The following is a 23,227-nucleotide window of genomic DNA, read 5'->3' on the forward strand; positions in this document are numbered from 1 at the left end:
CAATGCTCAGTCGAAGGCTGATGATGTGCCTCTGGAGTCATCCATTAGGCAGCAGATGCTGGAAGTCCAGAGGGGCGTGCGGGAGGATCTGGCGGAGATCCATGAGGGAATGCGTGCCATGGTCTCCATTTTGGAGGAGTCCCTCTGGAGCATGACCTCTGTGTTGACGCTCATGGCCAAGCACAATGGCTCATCTATGGAGAGAGAGGCGACTCTCATGAAGATGCTGCTCTAGGGACAGAATCAGGGGTCCCTGGGGATGCACTCGGACCTGCAAGCCCACACACAGGCACTGATCTCAGATAGTCAGTGTCCATGTGTGAGATGGATGGGGCACCCAGTATCCCAGCTAGGTGCCCATCCATCAATGTTGAACAGGGAGGTCCAGAGTAACCTCACATTGGCGCAAGAACTGCCTGTCGTCTCTCTGGGCTCCTCTCAGGGCGCTCTATATGTCAGCTGCAGCTCCTCCGCCCCATCTGCCAGTGATCGTGGTATCTGATGAGGCTGCGGCAACGAGGGAGATACCAGCCGTGGCACTGGTCTTTCCCTCCCAGGCGGGGCCAGAATAGGTTCCACAGGCCAGAGGATGACCGCCAAAGTCATCAAGGCCAACAGGACAGCAGAGTCAACAGGCTGGCTCCAATGCCAGTGCCAGTGAGGAGGCGGTGGGGGGTGGGGTCAATAGGCATAGCACCTGCAAACATAAATTTAAAGCACCTTAAGTACAAGATGGGTGATATTTTGTTCCCCCATTTTGCCTTGAGATGTTTAATGGTGTTACAACAACACCGGTTAATGTTTAGCTCAGCAATCTATCATATGCAACATTAAATGAGATTTGGTTTTGTGCTATTGGCCTGAGTATGCTTCATTTGTTCTGTAGGTGCAGGGTAGGCCATTATGTAATAATGGACGTGTGTCTCTTGAAACTTTATTTCACAGACACAGGGTGTATGTTGGTCGCCAAAGAAATGCTCCGCTCTGGGATTGAGGATGGAGGCTGCAGCCCTGGCATGTGGTGGTGGTTCTTATTTGGTAGGCTAGCTGAAGGAGCATTGGATCAATGCATTCTGGGTGTCCCTGCCTCACTGGAGGTTACCTAAGCCTGCCTCCACGCCTCAGAATTCTCCTCACCATTCTCATCCTTGGGCTCACTACTGGATTCATCATCTGTTGCCTGTCCAGCTGCGTCAACATCCTCTTCCTCCACAGCGTCCCCCCTTGCCAGTGCCAAATTGTGGCGAGCACAGCATGCGACCACTATCAGCACTCTGGGGGGTATTGCAGTGAGCCCCCTGAACAGTCCAGGCATCGGGAGCACATCTTGAGAAGACCAATGGTTCTCACTACCACTGCTCTTGTGGAAGCATGACCTCTATTGCACTGCTGCTCGACCTCTATTGCACTGCTGCTCGGCCTCTGTTCTTGGGTGGCGGAGAGGAATCATGATCCACCTTTTCAGGGGATAGCCCCTGTTACCCAGCAGCCATCCATCCAGTCGGGCTGGAGCACTGAAGAGCCTCGGCACCTGGGGGAACTGCCAGGGTACCTTGCACAGGCTTGCATTCAGCTTCACTGCATCTTGTGGTCACGCACTATCTGCACGTTCATGGAGTGGAATCCCTTCCTGTTGACGAAGGCGCTCGGCTCACCCACTGGCGCCTTGATGGCCACATGTGTGCAGTTGATGGCACCCTGGATGCTTGCTCTGGCTTGCTCAGCCTGGCTGGCCTCGTCCAAGCGGAAATGAATGGAAGGCAATGCACGCCTGAACAGAGAGTCTGTCACCAGCTTGGTGCAACTGTGGACAGCTGACTGGGAGACTCCACACCGATCCCCCACTAAGTCCTAGAAAGAGCCGGAGGCATAAAGTTGAGGGCTACTGTGAACTTCAGATCCACTGGCATGGGGTGTCCACCCACACAGTCGGAGCTGATTTCAGGCCCGATTCTCTGACAAATGGAGTTAACGATCTCCTTGAAGATCCTCCTTTGGCATTGCAGCTCGGACATGTTGAGGTAGCTGCATCGCTGCCTGTGAACCCTGGCAGCATGATAGTGGCGTCTTCTGCAGTCCTTCCACCTTGGACTTCCTGCTGGCCCTGCCCCCCTGTGCCTCTCCTCCCACAGGTCGCTCCCCCGGAATCTGCATTGGGGCACCTGGCCTCCTGCCCCTCTTGTTCCACCTCAGATCAGGTGCCTCCAGCAGAGACTTCAATCCCCATTACAAGGGTTATGGAAGGCTGTCTGACACCTGGAAGGGCTCATACAGTCTGAATCCTCGGGGGGCCTGGAAGACAACAATGAGCCCTGAAATGAAGGCAAGATATGCTCAGAATGAAGCTCTGAAGCGAGATGAAGCTGTCCAGTTCAAACAAGCAGCCAGCAGCACACAATCCCCAAAACTCCACATTACTCACATTGACAATGCTTCTTATCCCGCTCGTGGATGAGCTTTAGCAAATTGTGGCCTGCCCGTTTTTGGCCATACGATGGCCGAGAAATTGCACGGGCTACGTAAAATCGCCGACAATTGATATGTCAAGGGCCTTAACTGGCCTCTTAATTAATGGCGGGTGTACCTCCATCTCCCGTGCATGCCCGCTGACCAAAATATCATGAGAGTATGTGTTGACATCGGGATGCTCGGCCGACATCAACGCACGTTATTTCACACTCGAGCGGGAAAAATTCTGCCCATAGATATTGTGGCTGCTAGAGCAAAGTGAGAGGCTGAATGTTCTGTGGCAAGTAACTGACCGTCTGACTCCCTAAAGCCTATAAGGCACAAGTCAGGGATAAGTCAGTCCCCAACTGCCTGCGTGAGTCCTGCTCCACCAGGTTAGTCAAACATGATTTTCATTTCATAAATCCATGTTGACTTTGTCTAATCTCGTTAATATTTTCTAAGTGTTCTGTTATCACATCCTTTATAATAGGCTCTAGCATTTTCCCTACTATTGATGTAAAGCTAATCGATCTGTAATTCCCTGTTTTCTCCCTCTCTCCTTTTTTAAGTAGTGGGGTTACAATTGCCACCCTCCAATCTGCCGGGACTGTTCCAGAATCTACAGAATTTTGGAAGATGACAACCAATGCATCTATTATTTCCATGGCCACCTCCTTTAGTACCCTGGGATATAGATTATCAGGCCCTGGGGATTTATCAGTTTTTAGTCCCATTAATTTCTCCAGCACTATTGTTTTACTAATACTAATTTTCTTCAATTCTTCCTCCTCACTAGACTCTTTGTTCCCTAGAATTTCTGGGAAGTTATTTGTGTCTTCCTCAGTGAAGAAAGAACTAAAGTAGTTATTTTAATTGCTCTGCCATTTTCTTGTTCTCTATTATAAATTCTCCTGCTTTGGACTGTAAGAGACCTACACTTGTCTTCATTAATCTTTTTCATACTTATAGAAGCTTTTACAGTTCGCTTTGATGTTCCTTGGAAGTTCAATCTCATACTCTATTTTTCCCATCTTAATCAATCTCTTGGTCCTCCTTTGCTGAATTCCACACTGCTACAAATCCTCATGCTTGCTACTTTTTCCAGCAACTTTATATGACCCTTCTTTGGATCTAATATTATCCATAGTATCTTTTGTTAGCCATGGTTGGGCTGCTTTTCTTGTTGAGTCTTTGCGCCAGAAAGGAATGTATAACTGTTGCAATGCATACATTCGTTCCTTAAATGTTAGCCATTGCCTATCCACCGTCATGCCTTTTAATGAAGTTCCCCATTCTATCTTAGCCAACTCACACCCCATAAGTTTGTTAAGATTTAGGACCCTACTTTCAGATCTGATTACTTCACTTTCCATCCTAATGAAGAATTCTATCATGTTATGGTCACTGTTCCCTAAAGGACTCTGCACAACAAGATTACTAATTAACCCCTTCTCATTGCACAATACCAAATGTAGAATAGCATGTTCCCTAGTCAGTTCCTCGACACACTGGTCTAAAAAAAACCATCTTGTACACACTCCAGGAATTCATCCACCATTGTATTTGGTTTGGTTTGACCAGTCTATATGCAGATTAAAGTCACCCCATTACTGTAGCACCCTTGTTATGTGCAACTCTAATTCCCTGTTTAATGCCGTACCTAACCTTATCACTACTATTTGGAGGCCTATAGACAACTCCCACTAATGTTTTCTGCCCCTTGTTGCTTCTCAGCTCCACCCAGACTAATTCTACATCTAGATTTTCTGACCCAATATCCTCTCCCACTATTGTACTGATTTCATCTTAACTAACAAAACCACACCACCTCCTTTTCCTTTTTGCCTGTCTTCCCTAAATATTGAGTACCCTTATATATTCAGTTCTGAGCCTTGGTCACCCTGTAGCTATGTTTCCCGTTTACATCTATTTGCTCTGTTAATTTATCCATCTTATTGTGAATGCTTCGTGCATTCAGATACAGTGCCTTTAGACTTGTCTTTTTAACATTTTTACACATCTTTTGCACTATGGCCCTATTTGCTGCTAGCCCTTGTTTCCTCTGCCCTCCACTTTTGCTTCTGACTTTTCTGTTTTTCATTCCTATCTTTGTTTCTCTCTCGTGTCTCCCTGCTCAGGTTCCCATCCCCCTGTCAGTCCAGTTTAAACCCTCCACTACAGTACTAGCAAATACCCCTGCGAGGATATTGGTCCCGGTCCTGCAGGGGTGCAACCGTACAGCTTGTATAGGTCCCATCTTCCCCAGAATCGGTCCCAATGCCTCAGGAATCTAAATCCCTCCCTCCTACACCATTTCTCCAGCCATGCATTCATCTGGTCTATTCTCCTATTCCTGATCTCATTAGCACGTGGCACTGGGAGTAATCCTGTGATTACTACCTTTGAGGTCCTGCTTTTCAATTTTTTTCCTAGCTCCCTTTTTTCTGATTTCAGGACCTCATCCCTCTTTTCACCTATGTTTTTGATACAGATATGGACTACTCTGTTCACCCTCCCCTTCAGAATGTTCTGCAGCTGCTCAGTGACATCCCTGAGGAGCATTCCGTTTGGCCAAGCTGCCCTGCCATGACTTACCCTTAAATTACTACCTTTACTTTTACTTCCTCTAGTTTAGAGAATATTAAGGATATTAAGGACAGAAGAAATACTCACCAGATCCTACTTGCCAAGGCCATTGCTCTTCTTAGTGAGGAAAAGTAGAAAATGAAAGGATCCCTCCTTCCCTCTTCATCAAACTCCCTCTCTCACCAAACTCCAATTGAAGCACTCTAATGCAGCCCAAAGCAGCACTGAAGATGGTTTGCTTTTATGCTGCCTGAATCTAGCTTCTGAAAACCTGTTTAAGCCATTTAACTAATTTACTAGCTGGAGCTGCAAGCTGAGCCTATATAATCCCCATTTTAAAGCTGGACTAAAACTCACCTCCTCCCAACCCAAAGAATAACTTTTAGTTAGTTGCTAAATTAAAGAAAGATTAGACTTTAGATAAAAATTAACCCTTAAAAGTTCCTCATTCACGAAACTTCAACTGAAGCACTCTAATGCAGCCCAAAGCAATGCTTCAATGCAGGATGTTATAAGCACTGATGTCATGGAGGACGAGTTTCTGGAGTACGTTTAGGATGGTTTTCTAGAGCAGTATTTTGAGGAACCAACTAGAGAACTAGCCATTTTAAATCTAGTATTATGTAGCAAGAAAGAGCTATCTTGTTGGAAAAGAACCTTTAGAGATGAGTGACCATAATATGATAGAATTTTACATTATGTTTGAAAGTGAGGTAGTTCAATCTGAAGCCAGAGTGTTAAATTTGAACAAAGGAAATTATGAAGGTATGAGGAACAAATTGGCTGCAGTGGATTGGGAAAATACATTAAAAGGTATGACGGTACATAGGCAATGGATATTCTTTAAATTGCTGGATTGTATAAGATTAAAAGAAAAGGCTGATAAAGGTGCCTGAAATAGTAGTAAAGCTGAGGATCGGGAGATTTTAATATGGCAAAGGAGGACCAAGAAACTGAAAAAGAAAGGGAGAATAGAATATGATTGTAAACTAGCATACAACATTAAAATGCACTATAAAAGTTTCTATAAGTATATAAAAAGATGTTTGGCTAGGACAAACGAGGGTCCATTACAGGCAGAGTCAAGATAATTTAAAATGGGGAATAGAGAAATGGCAGAAAAGTTAAACAATTACTTTGTTTCTGTCTTCACTGAAGAAGATACAAGAAATCTCCCAGAATTAGAGATCCAAGGGACTAGGAAGAATGCAGAATTGAAGGAAATTTGTATTAGTTAGAAGGTTGCATTGAAGAAATTAATGGGAGTGAAGGTTGATAAGCCCCTGGGACTGGATGATGATCTACATCCCAGAGTGTTGAAGGAAGTAGCTATGGAGATAATGGATGCATTGGTGATCATCTTCCAAAATTCTTTAAATTCTGGAATGGTTCCTGCAGATTGGAAGTTGGCAAACATCACTCCACTATTTAAGAAGGGAGGGAGAGAGAAAACAGGGAACTACAGACCTTTTAGCCTTACATCAGTGGTAGGGAAAATGCTAGAATCTATTCTAAAGGATGTAATAAATGGAGACTTAAATAATAATGATCTGATTGGGCATAGTCAACATGGATTTACGAATGGGGAATCATGTTTGACGAACCTGTTGGAGTTTTTTTGAGCATGTTACGAACAGAAAAAGATAAAGGGAGTCAGTTGACATGGGGGAGAATTTTCCCCATGTCGGGCAGGCCTTGCGGGAGTGGGCACGGGTGTGGTCCTGATCGCAGCCTGTGATTGGGTCCGCACCGCCATTTTACACGGGCGGGCCAATTAAGGCCCGCCCAGCGTATTTCTCAACTCCCGAGGATAGTGGGAGTGGGTGGGCAGCAGCGGGCGTGCACAGGCTGCCGGGTCCAATGGCGACCCAGCGGCCTGTTTAAATGAAGGCTTGGCAGCCTTTGCAAGGCTGCTCACAGTGGCCGGGAGAGGAGCATAGCAGAGGGTTACTGTGCGTGTTGCAAGTCCAGAGTGTAGGCCATCAGGGCAGGCCAGGCCAGAGGGTAGGCCATTGGGGCGGGGCAGGCCAAGCCGGAGGGTAGGGCAGCGAGGCAGTGTGCCCCTTGTTTCTCTGATGAGTGCCTAGCTGCCCTCCTGGAGGAGGTGGCAGCACGGCAGGAGGTCCTGATTCCAACGGATGGGAGGCAGAGGCCTCCCCACATGACCAAACGTGCATGGGAGGAGGTGGCCGAGAGTGTGAGCTTTCATGATACGGTGCAGCGCACATGGGTCCAGTGCCGCGAAAGATTCAAGGACCTCCTGCGTTCGGGAAGGGTGAGTACCATGTTGGCTGAGGTCACTTAATGTAGCCATCACCCTTTCCTCCCAGCCACCCCCACAACCACCCCCCTGCAACTCTGAGTACAGTAATGACATCGAATCCTTCACAGCATGTATCCCTCACTGGGTGTGCCAGCAGATATTGCCCATGCCTAGTTCATCCTGAGAGGGTTGAGTTAAGGTAGGTTCTGTACCCACAGTATGTGTGACACTGACACCCAGAGTATAGAATGGGGGTGAGAGTCAAGGATCTGCAATCTAGTCAAGCACCTAGGGATAGTGCTGGAACTGGGAAGTATGTCAAAGTCAGGGTGCTAACATGCTGGGAGGGGAGCTTCAAGTTGGCGGGGCACCAATCCATCTGTTGGTCTTTGCGCTCCACGTACTTGTGCCTGCTTGCTTAGCAAAGTCTGGCCTTGTGGTGCCACATGTGAAGGAGGCGGCATTTGGGCAATGAGGAAGGTTGGTCAGCCCTGGCTTCTTGGTGTGAGTGTGCGGCAGCTGCGAGGAGATGAAGCACTGGAGCCCTGCAATGTCCCACTCTGGCTGGGTTGGCAGGGATCCGATGGGAATTCAGGTGCAGGCTGGACTAATCGATGCTCTTCTCTCCTTTTCAGGAGAAGACTGTGCACAATTCCGCAGAGCGGATGCGGACTGGTGAGGCCAGGCCCAGTTGGCGATCCTGACATCTTTTGAGCAGCAGGCCATGAATCTGGAGAGGCGCCATGCCCCCAGGTCCACAGGTGGCGGTGAGGCTGGGGTGCCAAGGGGAAGTATGTTTGGCGAACACTCAGGTCACCATGTGCGTCCCAAAAGCCATGGCACTGCTGAATGCTCAGTGATTGAAGTTAGCAACATGGGTTGACCATTTATTATGGAAGGATGAGCACATACTGATCCGGGAGAGCGGCATGTAAGTTGACATTGTCTGCACTGTAACTAATCAAATGTCCTTATTCTTCCTTTCAGCATCACTGGAGCAGGGCCGGGAGGAGGAGGCAGAGGAGGCTCCCTCACGGCCCGCCCGACATGGGGATAATTCTCCCTTGAGGGTCCAGAGGAAATCCACTCACCTGCGTCACATCATCTCTGACAGGCAGGCTCCAGCGCAGATACTAGCGCCTTGGTGGGAATTAGATCTTTGGCTAGTGTCCCAGGGCACGGCGGTGAGGGCACTTCACATTCGCTTGAGGTGCAGGCAGAGACAGAGAGTGCCCAGGGCGCGGGCAGTCGGAGGACTGCTGGGGACTAGACACATGCTCAGTCGTTGGCTGATGATGTGCCTCTGGAGTCGTCCCTGAGGCAGCAAACGCTGGAAGTGCAGCAGGGTATGCGGGAGGATCTGGCAGAGATACATGAGGCTATGCATGGCATGGTGCCCGTGCTTGAGGCGTCCACGTGGAGCATCACCGATGCAATGAGCCTCATGGCCAAGCACCATGCTTCCTCCATGGAGACAGTGGCAACTCTCGTGCAGAGGCTCCTCCAGGAAAACAATCAGAGGCTCCTGGAGTTGCGCTCGGACCAGCAAGCCCTCACAGCGGCATTGACCTCAGCTGGTCATTGCCGATGTGGGAGATGGTTTGGGCACCAAGTATTCCAGCTCGGTGCCCATCCATCTATGGTGAGCAGGGAGGTCCGAGACAACCGCACAGTGGCGCAGCAGCTGCCTGTCGTCTCTGCGGGCTCCTCTCAGGGCGCTCCGGATGAGGGCAGCAGCTCCTCCTCCCCTCTGCCAGTGACCGTGGCATCCGATGACGCTGCAGCGACTGGGGAGAAGCCAGCTGTGGAACAGACGGGGCCATCAAAGACTCCATGGGCCAGAAGACGTCCGCTGAGGTCATCGAGGCCAACAGGACAGCACAGTGAGCAGGCTGTCTCAAATGCCAGTGCCAGCGAGGGAATAGCGCCTAGACATAGCACCCATAAGCATAAATGTAAGGCACCTGAGGCACACCACGGGTTTCTCACTGATGCTTTTATGTTGGCCCATAGTAGTTTATTGAAGACTTGGTGTGATGTCCAACACCTTTTTTTGTTGGTTTATGAAGTTACATTTGTTCTCTCAATAAATTTTGATATGTTGCCATGCCTCAGGGTGATTCTTTACTTCTGCAAGTGGACAGAAACCCATGATGTTATGAGTTAGTTGTTTGACATTGAGCTTTATTGACAAGTGCTTTAGTTGTTACTATCCAGGCAGATTTAGCACTCAAGTATCGAGTATGGAGCCTGCAGCCCTGGCGTGTGTTGAAGATCCATCTGTGGTGGGCTAGCTGAAGGTCCTTTGGATTAAAGCCCTCCCGGGTGTCCCTGCCTCTCTGGAGAATGCCCAGGTCAGCGTCTACCCCCTCAGCCTTCTCCTGTGCTTGCTCATCCTCAGACTCACTACTGGACTCATTGTGTGCAGCTGGAGCAACTGCGTCTACATCTTCTTCCTCCACTGCATCGCCCCTTTCCAGCGCCAGATTGTGGAGAGCGCAGCATGCAACCACTATCTAGGGGGGTATTGGAGTGCGCCCCGAGTGGTCCAGTCATTGGAAGCGCATCTTGAGGAGGCTGATGGTTCTCTCCACCACAGGCCTTGTATAGGCGTGGCTCCTATTGTACCGCTGCTCAGCCTCTGTTCTTGGATGACAAAGAGGCATCATGAGCCACCTTTTGTGGGGATAGCCCTTGTCACCCAGCAGCCATCCATCCAGCCAGGCTGGAGCACTGAAGAGCCTCGGCACCTGGGAGTGTCTGAGTGTATAAGGGTCGTGGGAGCTGCCTGGGTACCTTGCACAGATTTGCAGAATCAGCATCCTGTGGTCACACACTATCTGCACGTTCATGGACTGGAATCCCTTTCTGTTGACGAAGGCACCGGGCTCACCTGCTGGCACCTTGATGGCCACATGTGTGCAGTCGATTACACCCTGGATGCGGGGGAAGCCAGCAATTGCTGCGAAGCCTCTGATTCGCTCTGTCTGGCTGGCCTCGTCTCAGCGATAGTGGATGAAAGTCAATGCACGTCTGAATAGACCATCTGTCACCTGCTTGACACAAGTGCGGACAGCTGATTGGGAGACTCTGCAGAGATCACCCGCTGACCTCTGAAAAGAGCCGGAGGCATAGAAGTTGAGGGCAGCTGTGACCTTTTGTCATCGGGTGCCCCCCACACAGTTTGCGGAGATCTCAGGGCCTATCATCTGACAAATGGAGGTCACTGTCTCCCTTGAGAGATGGAGCCTCCTTCGGCACTACACCTCAGACATGTTGAGGTAGCTGTTTCGCCACCTGTAAACCCTGGCAGCAGGATCGTGGCGTCTTCTGCGGCCCCTTCCACCTTGGCCCTGCACCCCTTGTGCCTGTGCCTCTCCTCCCAAAGGTGGCTCCCTTGGAGGCTGAATGTGGCCTCCTAGCCTCTTCCCTCTTCTGGCTCTCCCTTCCTCCTCAGAGGAGGTGCCTCCAGTGGAGAGCACAACTCCCATTCCCAGGCTAAGGGAAGGCTTCTTGAAAGCTGCAGGCCCCAGAAATGATCTTTACTGTAGAGTCCTGACCTGAAGGCTGTTACTCCTGTCCAAGCAGCTGGTATGAGTTTTGAAGTATTCCTGCTCACACAGGCAAGTATCAGTAACTTTCACACTTAAACACCTGAAAGATAACATTTGCGACCCCACTCAGCCCTCTTATCCCACCCGCGGATGAGGTTTATATAACTGTCTCCTACCTGCCTGCCCATTGCGCCCATGCGGGTTCCTAAAGATTGCACGGGCCCCGAAAAATTGCAGACAATTACTGCCTCAAGGGCCTTAACTACATGATTAATTAATGGCGGGTGCGCATCCGAGAACATCATGCGCCTGCCCACCTAAATATCGCGACGACGTGCGGTGACATTGAGACGCTCGCCCGACGTCACTGCGCGTCATTTTACGCATCGGCATGCGGGGCCTGACCTCGCACACCAACGGGAAAGTTCTGGCCATAGTATACTTGGATTTTCAGAAGACTTTTGATAAAGACCCCACTGGAAGTTGGTTAGCAAAATTAAAGCACATGGGATAGGAGGCAATATACCTGCATGGTTAAGGCTTGGTTAACAGGCAGAAAACAGAGAGTAGGAATAAACAGGTCATTCTCGCGTTGGCAGGCTGTGATCAATACTCGGGTCCCATCTATTCACGATATATATCAGTGATTTGGATGTGGGGACCAAATGTAATATTTCCAAGCTCGCGGATGGCACAAAGCTAGGTGGAAATGTGTGTTGTGAGGAAGATGCAAAGTGGCTTCAAGAAGATTTAGGCAGACTTAGTGAGTGGGCAACAACATGGCAGATGGAATATAGGGCAGGATTTTTACCTGGTCAGGCGGGCCCGGGAGCGGCTGCGCAACAGTCTGGTGCTGCCTGCAACCGGGCCCCATCCATGATTTCACGTTGGCTGGCCAATTAACGGGCAGCCAACATGAAACACGCGCTGATAACCTCAGCGCTGCCTGGGCTGAGGTGGGAGGAGTGCAAGGGTTGAAGTGTGTGCATGCACGCAGGTGCGCTCAGTGAAAGCTCCCTGAAGGCACAGAGCTGCCTCAGGGAGCTGAAGATTTTTAACATTAAAAATAAGGATTTCAAAAATAAGGAAAACATGTCCTCTCATGTGACTATGTCACATGAGCAGGGACATGTTAAAAATGAGTTTTAAAACTTTTATTGGTTTTTTATTCACTGTTCGAAACCTTATCTCGCAAGTGGATGAGGTTTCGTTAAAAATGCAAAGGCCGCCTGGCCTAATCGCCCTCCTGCCAACCGAATGGTTGGACGGGCAGCGAAAAATGTGACTTAATTAATTGATTAAGGGCCTTAATAGGCCTCTTAATTGTTGGCGGGCTGACTGCTGCCTCTTGTGCGTGCCCGCCGAGTGAAATAGCATGAGAGTGTGTGATGACGTTGCCCGATGTCATCGCACACTATTTCACTCCTGTTCAGGTCAGGCGTGCGCCCGCCCAACAAGGGAAAAATTTTCCCATAATGTGGCAAAATGTGGGCTTATCCACTTTGGTAGGAGGAACAGATGCTCAGAGCATTTCTTAAATGCTAAGAGATTAGAAAGTGTGCTGGGTGCTTTTGTCAAACATGCAGGTGCAGCAGGCAATTAGGAAGGCTAATGGTATGTTAGCCTTTATCGCCAAGAGGATTTGAATACAGGAATAGTGAAGTCTTGCTTCAATTGATTAAAACCTTGGTTAAACCACACCTAGAATACTGTATACAGTTTTGGTTCCCTTACCTTAGGAAGGATATTATTGCCATAAAGGGAGTGCAATGAAGGTTCGTTAGACTTGTTTCCGGGACTGTCCTATGAAGGGAGATTGGGAAAACTGGGCTTCTATACTCTAGAGTTTCAAAGAATGAGATGTGATCTCATTGAAAACTACAAAATACTTAAAGGGATATAGACAGGGTAGATGCAGGTAAGATGTTTCCTCTGGCTGGGGAGTCTAGACCCGACTGCCTCTAATAGAGGTCTACAGGACAGAAAAAGGCCCTTCGGCCCATCGAGTCTGCGCCGGTCAAACAAGTACCTAACTATTCTAATCCCATTTTCCAGCACTAGGCCCATAGCCTTGTATTCCATGGCATCGCATGTGCACATCCAAATACTTCTTAAATGTTATGAGGGTTTCTGCCTCTACCACCCTTTCAGGCAGTGAGTTCCAGATTCCCACCACCCTCTGGGTGAAAAAATTCTTCCTCACATTCCCTCTAAACCTCCTGCCCCTTACCTTAAATCTATGCCCCCTGGATATTATGAGATCACACCACCAAGAGAAAAAGTTCCTTCCTGTCTACCCTATCTATGCCCCTCATAATTTTATACACCTCAATCATGTCCCCCCTCAATCTCCTCTGCTCCAGGGAAAATAACCCAAGTCTATCCAATCCCAGGGGACACAATTTCAAAATAAGGGGGAAGCCACTTCGAACCGAGGTGGGGAGAATTTTTTTTTACTGAGGATTGTGAATTTTTGTAATTCTGTATCCCAAAGGGATGTGAAAGCCCAGTCATTGAATATGCTTAAAGCAGAGATTGACAGGCTTTTACATACCAATGACATAAAATGATGTGGGAATATTGTGGGAAAAAGACATTGAAGTGGAAGATCAGCTTTGATCGTATTGAATGGTGGGGCAGGCTTGATAGGCTGAATGGCCTACTCCTGTCCCTATGTTCCTAAACCCAGCTAGGACCCAATAGGCCAGGTCCTGGCTGTGGGACCTAATTTCCAGCTTGACCTCTTTGGGGTGGAGTCTGTGTTCACCTCTACATTGCCATCAAAGTAAGTGAAATGGGAACTTCATAAGTTGGGAATTCCTATATCCCAGCCCTAACATAGGATTACATACATTACAACATCACAGAAACAGACCATTTGGCCCAAACAGTCCGTGCTGATGTTTATGCCCCACTCTAGCTTCCTCTCATCTTTCCTCATCTAAATCTACCAGCATAACTCTTCTCCCTTATACACTTGTCGAATTTCCCCTTAAATGCATCCATTCTATTTTCTTCAACCATTTCCTATGTTCCACATTCTCACCATTCTTTGGGTAAAGAAATTTATTTGAATTCCCTATTGGAGTTCTTGGTGACTGTCTTATATTGATGGCCTTTCGTTATGCCCTTCCCCACAAGAGGAAACATTCTCTCTGCATCCACCCTATCAAAACTTTTCATAATTTTAAAGACCTCTATTAGGTCACCCCTCAGTCTTCTTGTTTTAAGATAAAAGAGACCAAGTGTGTTCATTCTATCATGACGTATATATCCAAGCATTTCTGATATCATCCTTGTAAATCTTCTCCACACCCTCTCCAGTTCTCTACGTCATTCTTATAATATGGTGACCAGAACTGCACACAGTACTCAAAGTGTGGTCTAACCAAGATATGATGCAAGTTTAGCATTGGCCTTCAGTGAGAACCAAGTGAAAACATTAGCAAAGGCACATCTGATCTCCCTTGATTTACCTCACTGAAATTGAAAAAAAACAATGCCCTCCTTGGGGGATCTAGGCTGCAGTCAGGGCTTGGATGTTCAAAGGTCAGGGCAGAGGCCAGAGTTTGATGGTGTGGGAGCATGATGCAGCAGAAATAGTGTTCCAAGGAAGATATAACACCTCCTCAACCAATGTTTCCAGAGGGTTTGATGAGGGGGTGCCACATATGCTGCAAGAAGTCTGTTCCTCAAAGCTTTCCCCTAACTTCAGCAGGGTCAGGTTGAACACAATGGCCTGAATCCTCTGGTCAAGGTGCGGGTGCGGGCCCCACACACCGACACGTAAAATGACGTGCGGTGACATCGAGCGTTTGTCCCGCACGTCATTCCGATCTTCAGTTCGTCGGGCGCGCACTGGAGTTGCCTGCATGCCTGCCGAACCGTCAAAGGCCTATTAAGGCCGTTAATAATCTAATTACGCTGGTTGTCTGGGCTGCCCGTCCAACTTTAAGGTTGGCGGGCAGGCAAAGAGCCCAGGCAGCCTTCACATTTATCATGACACCTCATCCATGGGTAGGATGAGGTTTCACGAAGGCTTTATAAATTGAACAAAATTTTTTATAAAATTCATTGACATATCCCAGCTCATGTAATAATCAAACTAATCTCCCTGAGGCAGCTCTGTGCCTCAGGGAGATTTCTGTGCTCTTTAGCGCAGGCCCCGACTCTCCCCTCTCCCCCCGCCGCACAGGGAGCGCTCAGCGCTTCCGGGTGCATGTCAAGCTGGGCGGGCTTTAATTGGAATGCCCACGTAAATGGCGGCATGCAGCCAATCGCAGGTGGCGATCGGCTGCGTGCCCACCCACGCCCGCTCCCACTCAGCACCCCACCGAAGGGGAGAAAATTCTCCCCAGTGTCACGTAATTGCCAGCATCATGTATCTAGGTTTCTGTGACAAAACATTTATTAGTGGGAGAGGGTGGTTTTACTATGCACAAACAAGTCCAGTAATGGCATGCATACCATCAGTTGTAAACAAGTGACAGCTATGAACATACAGTGTGATGTTCACAGAAGACTATGCTGCAGTGCAACAAATAAACAAATTCGTTTAATTATACAGCTCATTTATTTTTGATACAAGACAAATATGACTTGTAAGGATCAGCTGGATTTCTGTAAAAGGCAGAATCCCACCAAAATAGACATATACATGGCTAAAACCCAGATACATCAGACCCTGGCTGTAGAACCTAGTTGCCAGGGTGATTTTTCTGGGTGGTAGCTCTGCGCACTTCTATAAGGCCATCAACATAAGGGCTTGTCCAACAATTTTAAACAAACAACAGAAGGATGCACATGAAACTGCATCTGAGTTCTCTGTTGGGTCAATATACAAAACACAATATTTTACATTTTCTAAATGAACATTACATTGAGTTTTTTAGAATTCCAGTCAGTTGTACGAGACAAAGCGATTTCTTCAGCAACTCCAACAACAAAATATTTTGTATATTGGTTCTTACAAAAGCGTCTCTGTTGTCTGGTTATAGGTACAAGTAACATATTACCTTGTAGAGTCAGCTGTTTTGATAGCTTGGGCATAATGTCAATGCCATTTTTCAACCAGTTAATCAAAGGATTCGGAATGCCTTCAGCATGACACCGGAGACTGGCAGTCACCCCTGGCTCACGAGCCTGACTCTCTGGATACACCCTAATAACTGGAGGAACTGCATGTGAAGTAGAAAAATAACATGTTAATGCATGGCTGAGATTCAATGGCAACATTAAGATAATTATTTCAACCTTCCTCGAGGATGGGGGTATTCCAGTTAAAATGCCATAAGTAAATCTTAGAGAAGTTCCGTTCTGGGTTCAGATCTAGGTTTTGTTATGTTTATATTTTTGAAATGTTTTGTGAAATTAAACTAGTTAGAAGATGGACAATTGCTATCAGTGATTCATTTAGATTTACTCATTCTTTACGCAGTGAGGAAACATGTTCTTGAATTGACATGGGGAGCTATAAGCCTCCAGCTGAAAATCGGACGGTAGTTCAGTAGAACCCCTAGAGAAATTTCATAAATGGCCATTAATCTATTTTTAGCCATTTATATCATTTTTCAGGAATTTGGGTAGAGAATCACCATATAAATTGCAGATATGGGTTTGGACAACTAAAGAGATTGAATGTTCTGCTTTATGTTTGTTGCAGGAAGCCCATATTGCAAAACCACATGTTCCTGCTATGTAGTGGAATATGCTAGCAGAAAATGTGCTGCATAGAAACATAGAAAATAGGAGCATGTGTTGGTCATTCAGTCCCTCGAGCCTGCTCCGCCATTCAATATGATCATGGGCAATCCTCTATCTCAACTCCATACTCTCGATCTCTCCCCGTATCCCTTGATGCCTTAGGAGTCTAGAAATCTATTTCCTTCTTTAATATATTCAGTGACTTGGCCTCCACAGCCCTCTGTGGTAGAGAATTCCACAGGTTCACTACCCTCTGAGTGAAGAAGTTTCTCCTCATCTCAGACCTAAATGGCCTACCCTGTAACCTGAGACATAAGAACATAAAGAATAGGAACAGGAGTAAACCATTTGGCCCCTCGAGCCTGCTCCACCATTCAATAAGATCATGGCTGGTCTTCTTGTGTTTCGATTTCCATGTTCCCACCTAACCCTGATAACCTTTGATTCCCTTGCCTAACAAGGATCTATCGACCTCTGCCTTAAAAATATTCAATGACCCCATCTCCACCACCTTCTGAGGCAGAGAATTCCAAAGTCGCACAACCCGCTGAGGGAAAAAATTCTCCTCATCTCTGTCCTAAAAGGGTGTCCCCTAATTTTAAAATAATGCCCCCTAGTTCTGGACTCACCTACAAGAGGAAATATTCAAGCTTATCAAAAGCTTTTGGAACTCAGCCAGGCAATCATAATGACCACAACCATCAAAACAATATTGCATCTGTCCTGATGAGTACAAGATGAAAAGCTTTGACAGCATGTCTCAGTAATACTCAAGAAATGCAATTCTTAAAATTGATTACAGGAAGGATGTAATAGCTCTGGAGAGAGTGTAGAGGAGGTTTACAGGAATGTTGCCAGGGTTACAAAAGTGTAGGTACGAGGAGAGATTGGATAGGTTGGGGTTATTTTCCTTAGAACAGAGAAGGCTGAGAGGTGACTTGATTGAGGTGCACAAAATTATGAGGGGAATACTGGACAGGATAAAATTGTTTCCCTTGGTGGAGGATTCTAGAACCAGGGGTCATAGATTCAAGATAAGTGGCAGAAGGTGCAGGGGGGACATGAGGAAGAACTTTTTACGCAGAGGGTAGTGGGTGTCTGGAATTAGCTGCCCAAGTTGGTGGTAGAGGCAGAAACTTTAAACTCTTTTAAAAAGTACCTGGATGTGCACCTAAAGTGCTGTAAGCTGCAGGGCTATGGGCCAGGTGCAGGAAGGTGGGATTAGAAAGGGCACCCGGGTGTCCTCAGGCTGGCATGGACAAGATGGGCCAAATGGCCTCCTTCTGTGCTGTAAATGGTTCTATGATATTCAAGTGTATTTAAGGACCTCTCAGTCCTGATGTTTAGTTTATGGGATGCAATCATTTTGATGACATATTGCTGGAGATCATTACTTAAATTAATTGGTTGTGCCAGAGATCCAGTGTACTAATAGACCCAAATAGTGGAAGTTTAGCCATAATTCAAGCTTCAATTTAGCTTGGTGTTTATAATGAGTTTCCACTGATATAATTTGTAATACAACTGCCTTTCATTTTAATGATGATTGTACTCTCCTCATTAATCACATTAACATACATCCCTCTTGTCTGTTGGCTATGCCAAGCTACGCCAAAAAGAATTTACATTGACTTCTGGTTTATGGCCACATTCTGTGGCTTTGAAAGGTTCATTTGTAGCTCGGAACTTGTGCTAATTATTTTGCCAAAGGTATTTAGAATTTTATGATTGTGCAAAAAAAGGTTCAATGATGCAATATTGATATTCCAATAACACCCTGTGGGTTATCATTGACCAGAAACTTAAATGCACCAGCCATATAAATACTGAGGCTATAAGAGCAGGTCAAGGGCTGGGAATTCTGTGACAACTAATTTATCTCCTGACTCCTGAAAGACTGTCCACCATCTACAAGACAAGTCAGGAATGTGTTAGAATACTCTGCTTGTTTGGGCAAGTGCAGCTCCAACAACACACAAGAAGCTTAATACATGTAGGACAAAGTAGCCCACTTGATTGGCACACAATCCACCACCTTAAACGTTCACTCCTTCCACCACCATGCAGTAATGTGTACTGTATACAAGATGCATTGCATAAACTTGCCAAGCTTCCTTCAACAGTACCTTCCAAACTTGCGGCCTCTACCACCTAGAATGACAAGGGCAGCCAACACATGGGTACACCACCACCTGCAAGTTCCCCTCTAAGCAACACACCATCCTGATGTGAAACTATGTCGCTGTTCCTTCACTATCGTTGAGTCAAAATTCTGGAACAGCACTGTGAGCATACCTACACCATATGGGCTGCAGCAATTCAAGGAGGTAGCTCACCACCACCTTCTCAAGGGCAATTAGTGATGGACAACAAATACTTGGCATTGCCAGCAATGCTCACAACCCATGAAAGAATAAAAAATACACAATTTTGATGGAAAAATGAAATACAACTGAACCCTTGGAATAACAAGCAACGGGTGCTGTGACTAAATGAGACAAATAATAAAAACTGCCATGGTTTAGCGATTTTACAAAAGGAAAATGTAGAAAAAAGCCAAATGCATATGTTGCAAAAATAAAAATTACATTTCAATTCAAAGAATTTTGGAGGTTTCTCTGAAGAGAACAGGAATCAGAATTGTCTGAAAAATTGGAACTTACATATTATTTTTAATATAACTAAAATTCAATGTCAATGCAGTCTTCAAGCAAAAGTTTTTGCTTAAGATTCCATTCACTAAATTATTCACATTCTATGTTAGTGGAAGGATTTTATAGATGGTATCTCCATAATTTCAGAGATGTTAACAAAGCACTACATCAGGCCATATTCAATGTGTTATATACAGCAACAAAAAAGGCAATCATCAATACTTGACAGTAGATTTTTAATTCAGTAAACTGAGAATTATCTATTTCATTGAAAAGATTCTTCTTGTATCCAAGAATGTAGAAATATGTGATTCGAAACCAGTTACATCTCAGAGCTTCAGCCAGTCATATTCAACAGAGCACCATGGCTTCAATGATTCAGATCCTACACTACAGAGGTGATCTTCGGCTTCCAGCCTTGATGGACATGAATTCAGTGGAGTGGCTGTGCAATACCCCTGAAGTCTCCGCTTGTCTGAACCAGTCAGCTGTGGTGCCAAGCAAGTGACCCGCTTGCCAGTTGTGGGAGAGAGGAAATTGGTCAGATTCCATACTGAGCTGGCTGGCACCTGTCTCAGTTCTGTGGGTGATCCTGGGTGGGGCCTCATTTGGGTCAGAAACCTTTTGTGGACTCCACAGATATCATAACTAACAAATGTTTGTATGGCTTCTACAAACCAAGACCACTACTTACTCTGCTCAATGCCTGGTAGAAATGGACAAAGCGTGGGACTGAAAATTGTAATAGGGGTCCAACAACCAGTGTAAGTTTGTATATTTAAGCAGCCTTCTACCACAAAAAAGCAGCCGAAAGTGTTCGCTCATTTCCAAATCCACCCAAAAGTTCCATCAGGTAGGCCTTTGGCACTAAGAGGATGCTGAGGAGCGCTTGGCGATTTTAAACCTGTTTCTCTGATGAGAATTGGGTGTTCAGCAGTTGAAAATTGCACACCATTTCTGACCAATCACATTCTACTAAAAAACAATTGTGTGACATATAGCAATGATGATATTTTTAATACCCTACAGTTAAAGATGTCCTCAGCCTTGCTCCTCAGCTCCTGATTGCCAGCTGCGTCTTCAGGCCTCACTAACTCTTGATTAAACTACTGCATGGAGCAAGATAAAAAGTGCAAACAAAAACAGAGTTGGGAAGGAAGAAGCATATTAAAAATAAAATTATGAGCAATACCATGCAATATGAAATAATTGTTAGTAATTATAGTGATAGGCTATATTTACCATTCACTTGCAGGATATGAGTCTGGTAGAGCTTTTCATAGCCATCTGCATGACAACTATAGTTTCCCATGTGAGTTGTCGTAACCTTGGTTATATACAGTGAACCATCATCTCCAAAATCCTGTTGAGTAAAATCAGCATTTTGGTGATAATTGTTTAATTAAAATGAACATCACATTTTTATACTTTACCACAGTCCACATAGTTGTAGAACCAAATAAAAGGCTGTAAAAATTTCTGATATAAATTGACATGATGTTACTTGAAAAATACGAGATTTTATTAAGCATGCAAATCACAGAGAAGCAATTTATTATAGGCAATTATTTTCAACTAATAAAAAAGATAAAGGCACAAGTTAAAGTTTTGAAAAAGGCTCCAACAATGCCGTATATTTATAGCTGTCATAAATGCTGGCGGCTATGAAATCAGTGATAATTTTCATTTCAACTTTAATAATCAAGTAGGCGCAGCAAATTTTTAATGGTCAATATGGTGAATATACATCACTGGAAGAGACAAGTAGAGGAAAAACTGCTGTAAAGCTGATAACAAATCTTTCACAAACATGGAAAACATTTTGTTTTACTTTTATTTTATATTTTCATCAAAACTATTTCTAGATCGGAGGTTGTCAGAGAAATATATATAATTCCAATGTACAGATCCAGAAAAAGAATGAAGAAAATAGTAACCACCTTGGTTTTCATTGATAAGGAATAACATAATAAAACCTTTCAAAGAAAATCTTTTTCTCTCCATTTTTTTTCTTTTCAGTACATTCTTGAGATATATAAATAAGGTAACTGATTGTCAATTATGCAATATTTGGAATATAGAAATGTAGGAACAGGAGCTGGCCATTCAGCTCATGAGCCATTCTATTAGACCACAACCGAACTGTACCACAACTTTATTTATCCACCTTTGCTCCATATCCCTTGAAAACCTTAACTAATGAAAATCTAATGACCTCTGTCTTAAAAATTTCGACTGACTTAGCATCCACAACCTTATTGGGGAGAGAATGCAACATTTCCGCTTCCCACTGTGTGAGAAAATGCTTTGTGATTGTCTTGCTCTAATCCTATGATTATGGCAGGATTTTATGGTGCTCCAAGGAGCGTGCTGGGAGGTATAAAATTTGGTGGTAAAGTGAGGGGGGTGGTGGGGGTTGGTTGTGGTGTGCACATTATCTTCCCACTCTGCTGGCATTTTACCAAAGATGGGGAAGGTTACAAATTACCCTCTTAAGGCCCTCTTCCCACAATGTTAGTATTTTACCAGTGGTGGGCAGGTCCTTTGCCATGTGAGGACACCAGCAGGTTGCCTCCTTGTGGGTTAGGGCCCTCCTGATCGGACACTCTGTGGCCCATGAAGGTTCCCCATGGCAGCCCCTGCTGGAAGAACTCCTCCCACCCTGCCCCACCTGCCCTCATGACCAACTCTGCCTCCTCCTAACTGACTAGCCTCAGTGATCCCCACAAACTCACTTCTTGTGGCTGGTCCAGGCCTGATGCAGTCCCAGCACTCCTGGTGCCGCTGCTGGAACAGAAGAGCTGCGGGCCTTCAAACTGGCCAGCAGTTAATGGTGGAGGCAGGACCTCATTCCTTAAAGGGATGGAAGCACTTAAGAGGTAAGACCTCCCCACCAACTCATGGGAGTCCCTGGCTTGTGATCAACAAATATGGAGATTTATTTGGGAAGGAGACTTCGTCAGGATCATGAAGAGGTGAAATTGAAGCATTGGATAGAACGTACAAACTTCTCAACAACTCATCTACCTGTTCATTTGCGCATTGTACTTATCAGCCATCTAAGAATCCATCAAACTGGAGGGGATGCAAGTTACCCTAAATCCTGAGGTACTGCCTAAGGAGGAGAAGAAGAACAAGCAGCCCTGACTGCAGGCAATTAAGGATTGTCTGAGGATTGTAAAATTCAGTTGGGTTGCCCCCAGCTTTCCGGACAGTAGACTGGACCCTTAAAATCCCAGCATTTGTCCTTTTGTTCAGGGAATAAGTTGTACTGCATATATCCTATCAAATTTCTTAAACATATTAAACTATTACATCACCTCTCAATCTTCTTAATTCAAGAGAGTTTTAATTCAAGCCAAGTTTATTGAACTGGTCTCATCATTTAACCCTTCAAGTTCTGGTACAATTATTGTGATTCTGCATTGTATACCTTCCAAGGCCTTGTCAAGCATATTCTATCATGTTACTCCTAGCACTCACTTACACTGCAAGCGCACCTATCATTCTCTTTCTATGCACTTTCCCATTTCTTCATCTATCCACCCACCATTGCCATTCACCCTGATCCTTAAGCAACCTTATTTTCCACCCATTCATTGTCCAAATCAACCTGACTGCTTCCATCTAGTGAACACATACTGTCACGGATATTTTAAAAGGTGTTTCGCCAAAGTTGCCCATGAACAATGTATTTGTTTCTGAGTGTGTATATTTCTTACCGTTGGAGCAAGAAACTCAGTTTAAAATAACCCAGCAGCAAAGCCTTTTTACTTGAAAGGAAAAGATTAGTTTATTTCACACTATTTTTCTGGAAGTTACTTAAAAAAAAGATAAAGTTACTGACACATACACACACAAAGATTAGTTACAGATGAAGATAAAACGATACTTACAAACTGAATCAAGTTCAGTCTGTATTGATAGGTTTTGATGTCGAGATGTTGCATTGTCTGAAGTGAAGGTTTTGAGGTTGTAGAATTATCTCTGCAGCTGTCTTCTACGGTCGAATTGCC

The 23,227-nt window shown here is 45.6% G+C and overlaps 1 protein-coding gene across 2 annotated transcripts in view; it reads right to left on the bottom strand.

The window, feature by feature from the left end:
* The window catches only part of fstl5 (follistatin-like 5), a 985,045-nt gene that overhangs the window by 240,963 nt on the left and 720,855 nt on the right, over positions 1–23,227 (bottom strand). For both annotated transcript variants that reach the window (XM_078540706.1, XM_078540715.1), the window contains exons 8-9: positions 20,454–20,574; positions 15,870–16,031 (exon numbers count right to left, since the gene is read on the bottom strand). In XM_078540706.1, the coding sequence (XP_078396832.1) occupies positions 15,870–16,031; positions 20,454–20,574 (283 nt within the window). The remainder of the gene's footprint in view (positions 1–15,869; positions 16,032–20,453; positions 20,575–23,227) is intronic.

Source organism: Cetorhinus maximus, chromosome 1 (genome assembly GCF_964194155.1).
Source record: "Cetorhinus maximus chromosome 1, sCetMax3.hap1.1, whole genome shotgun sequence".
Taxonomy (NCBI): Eukaryota; Metazoa; Chordata; class Chondrichthyes; order Lamniformes; family Cetorhinidae; genus Cetorhinus; species Cetorhinus maximus.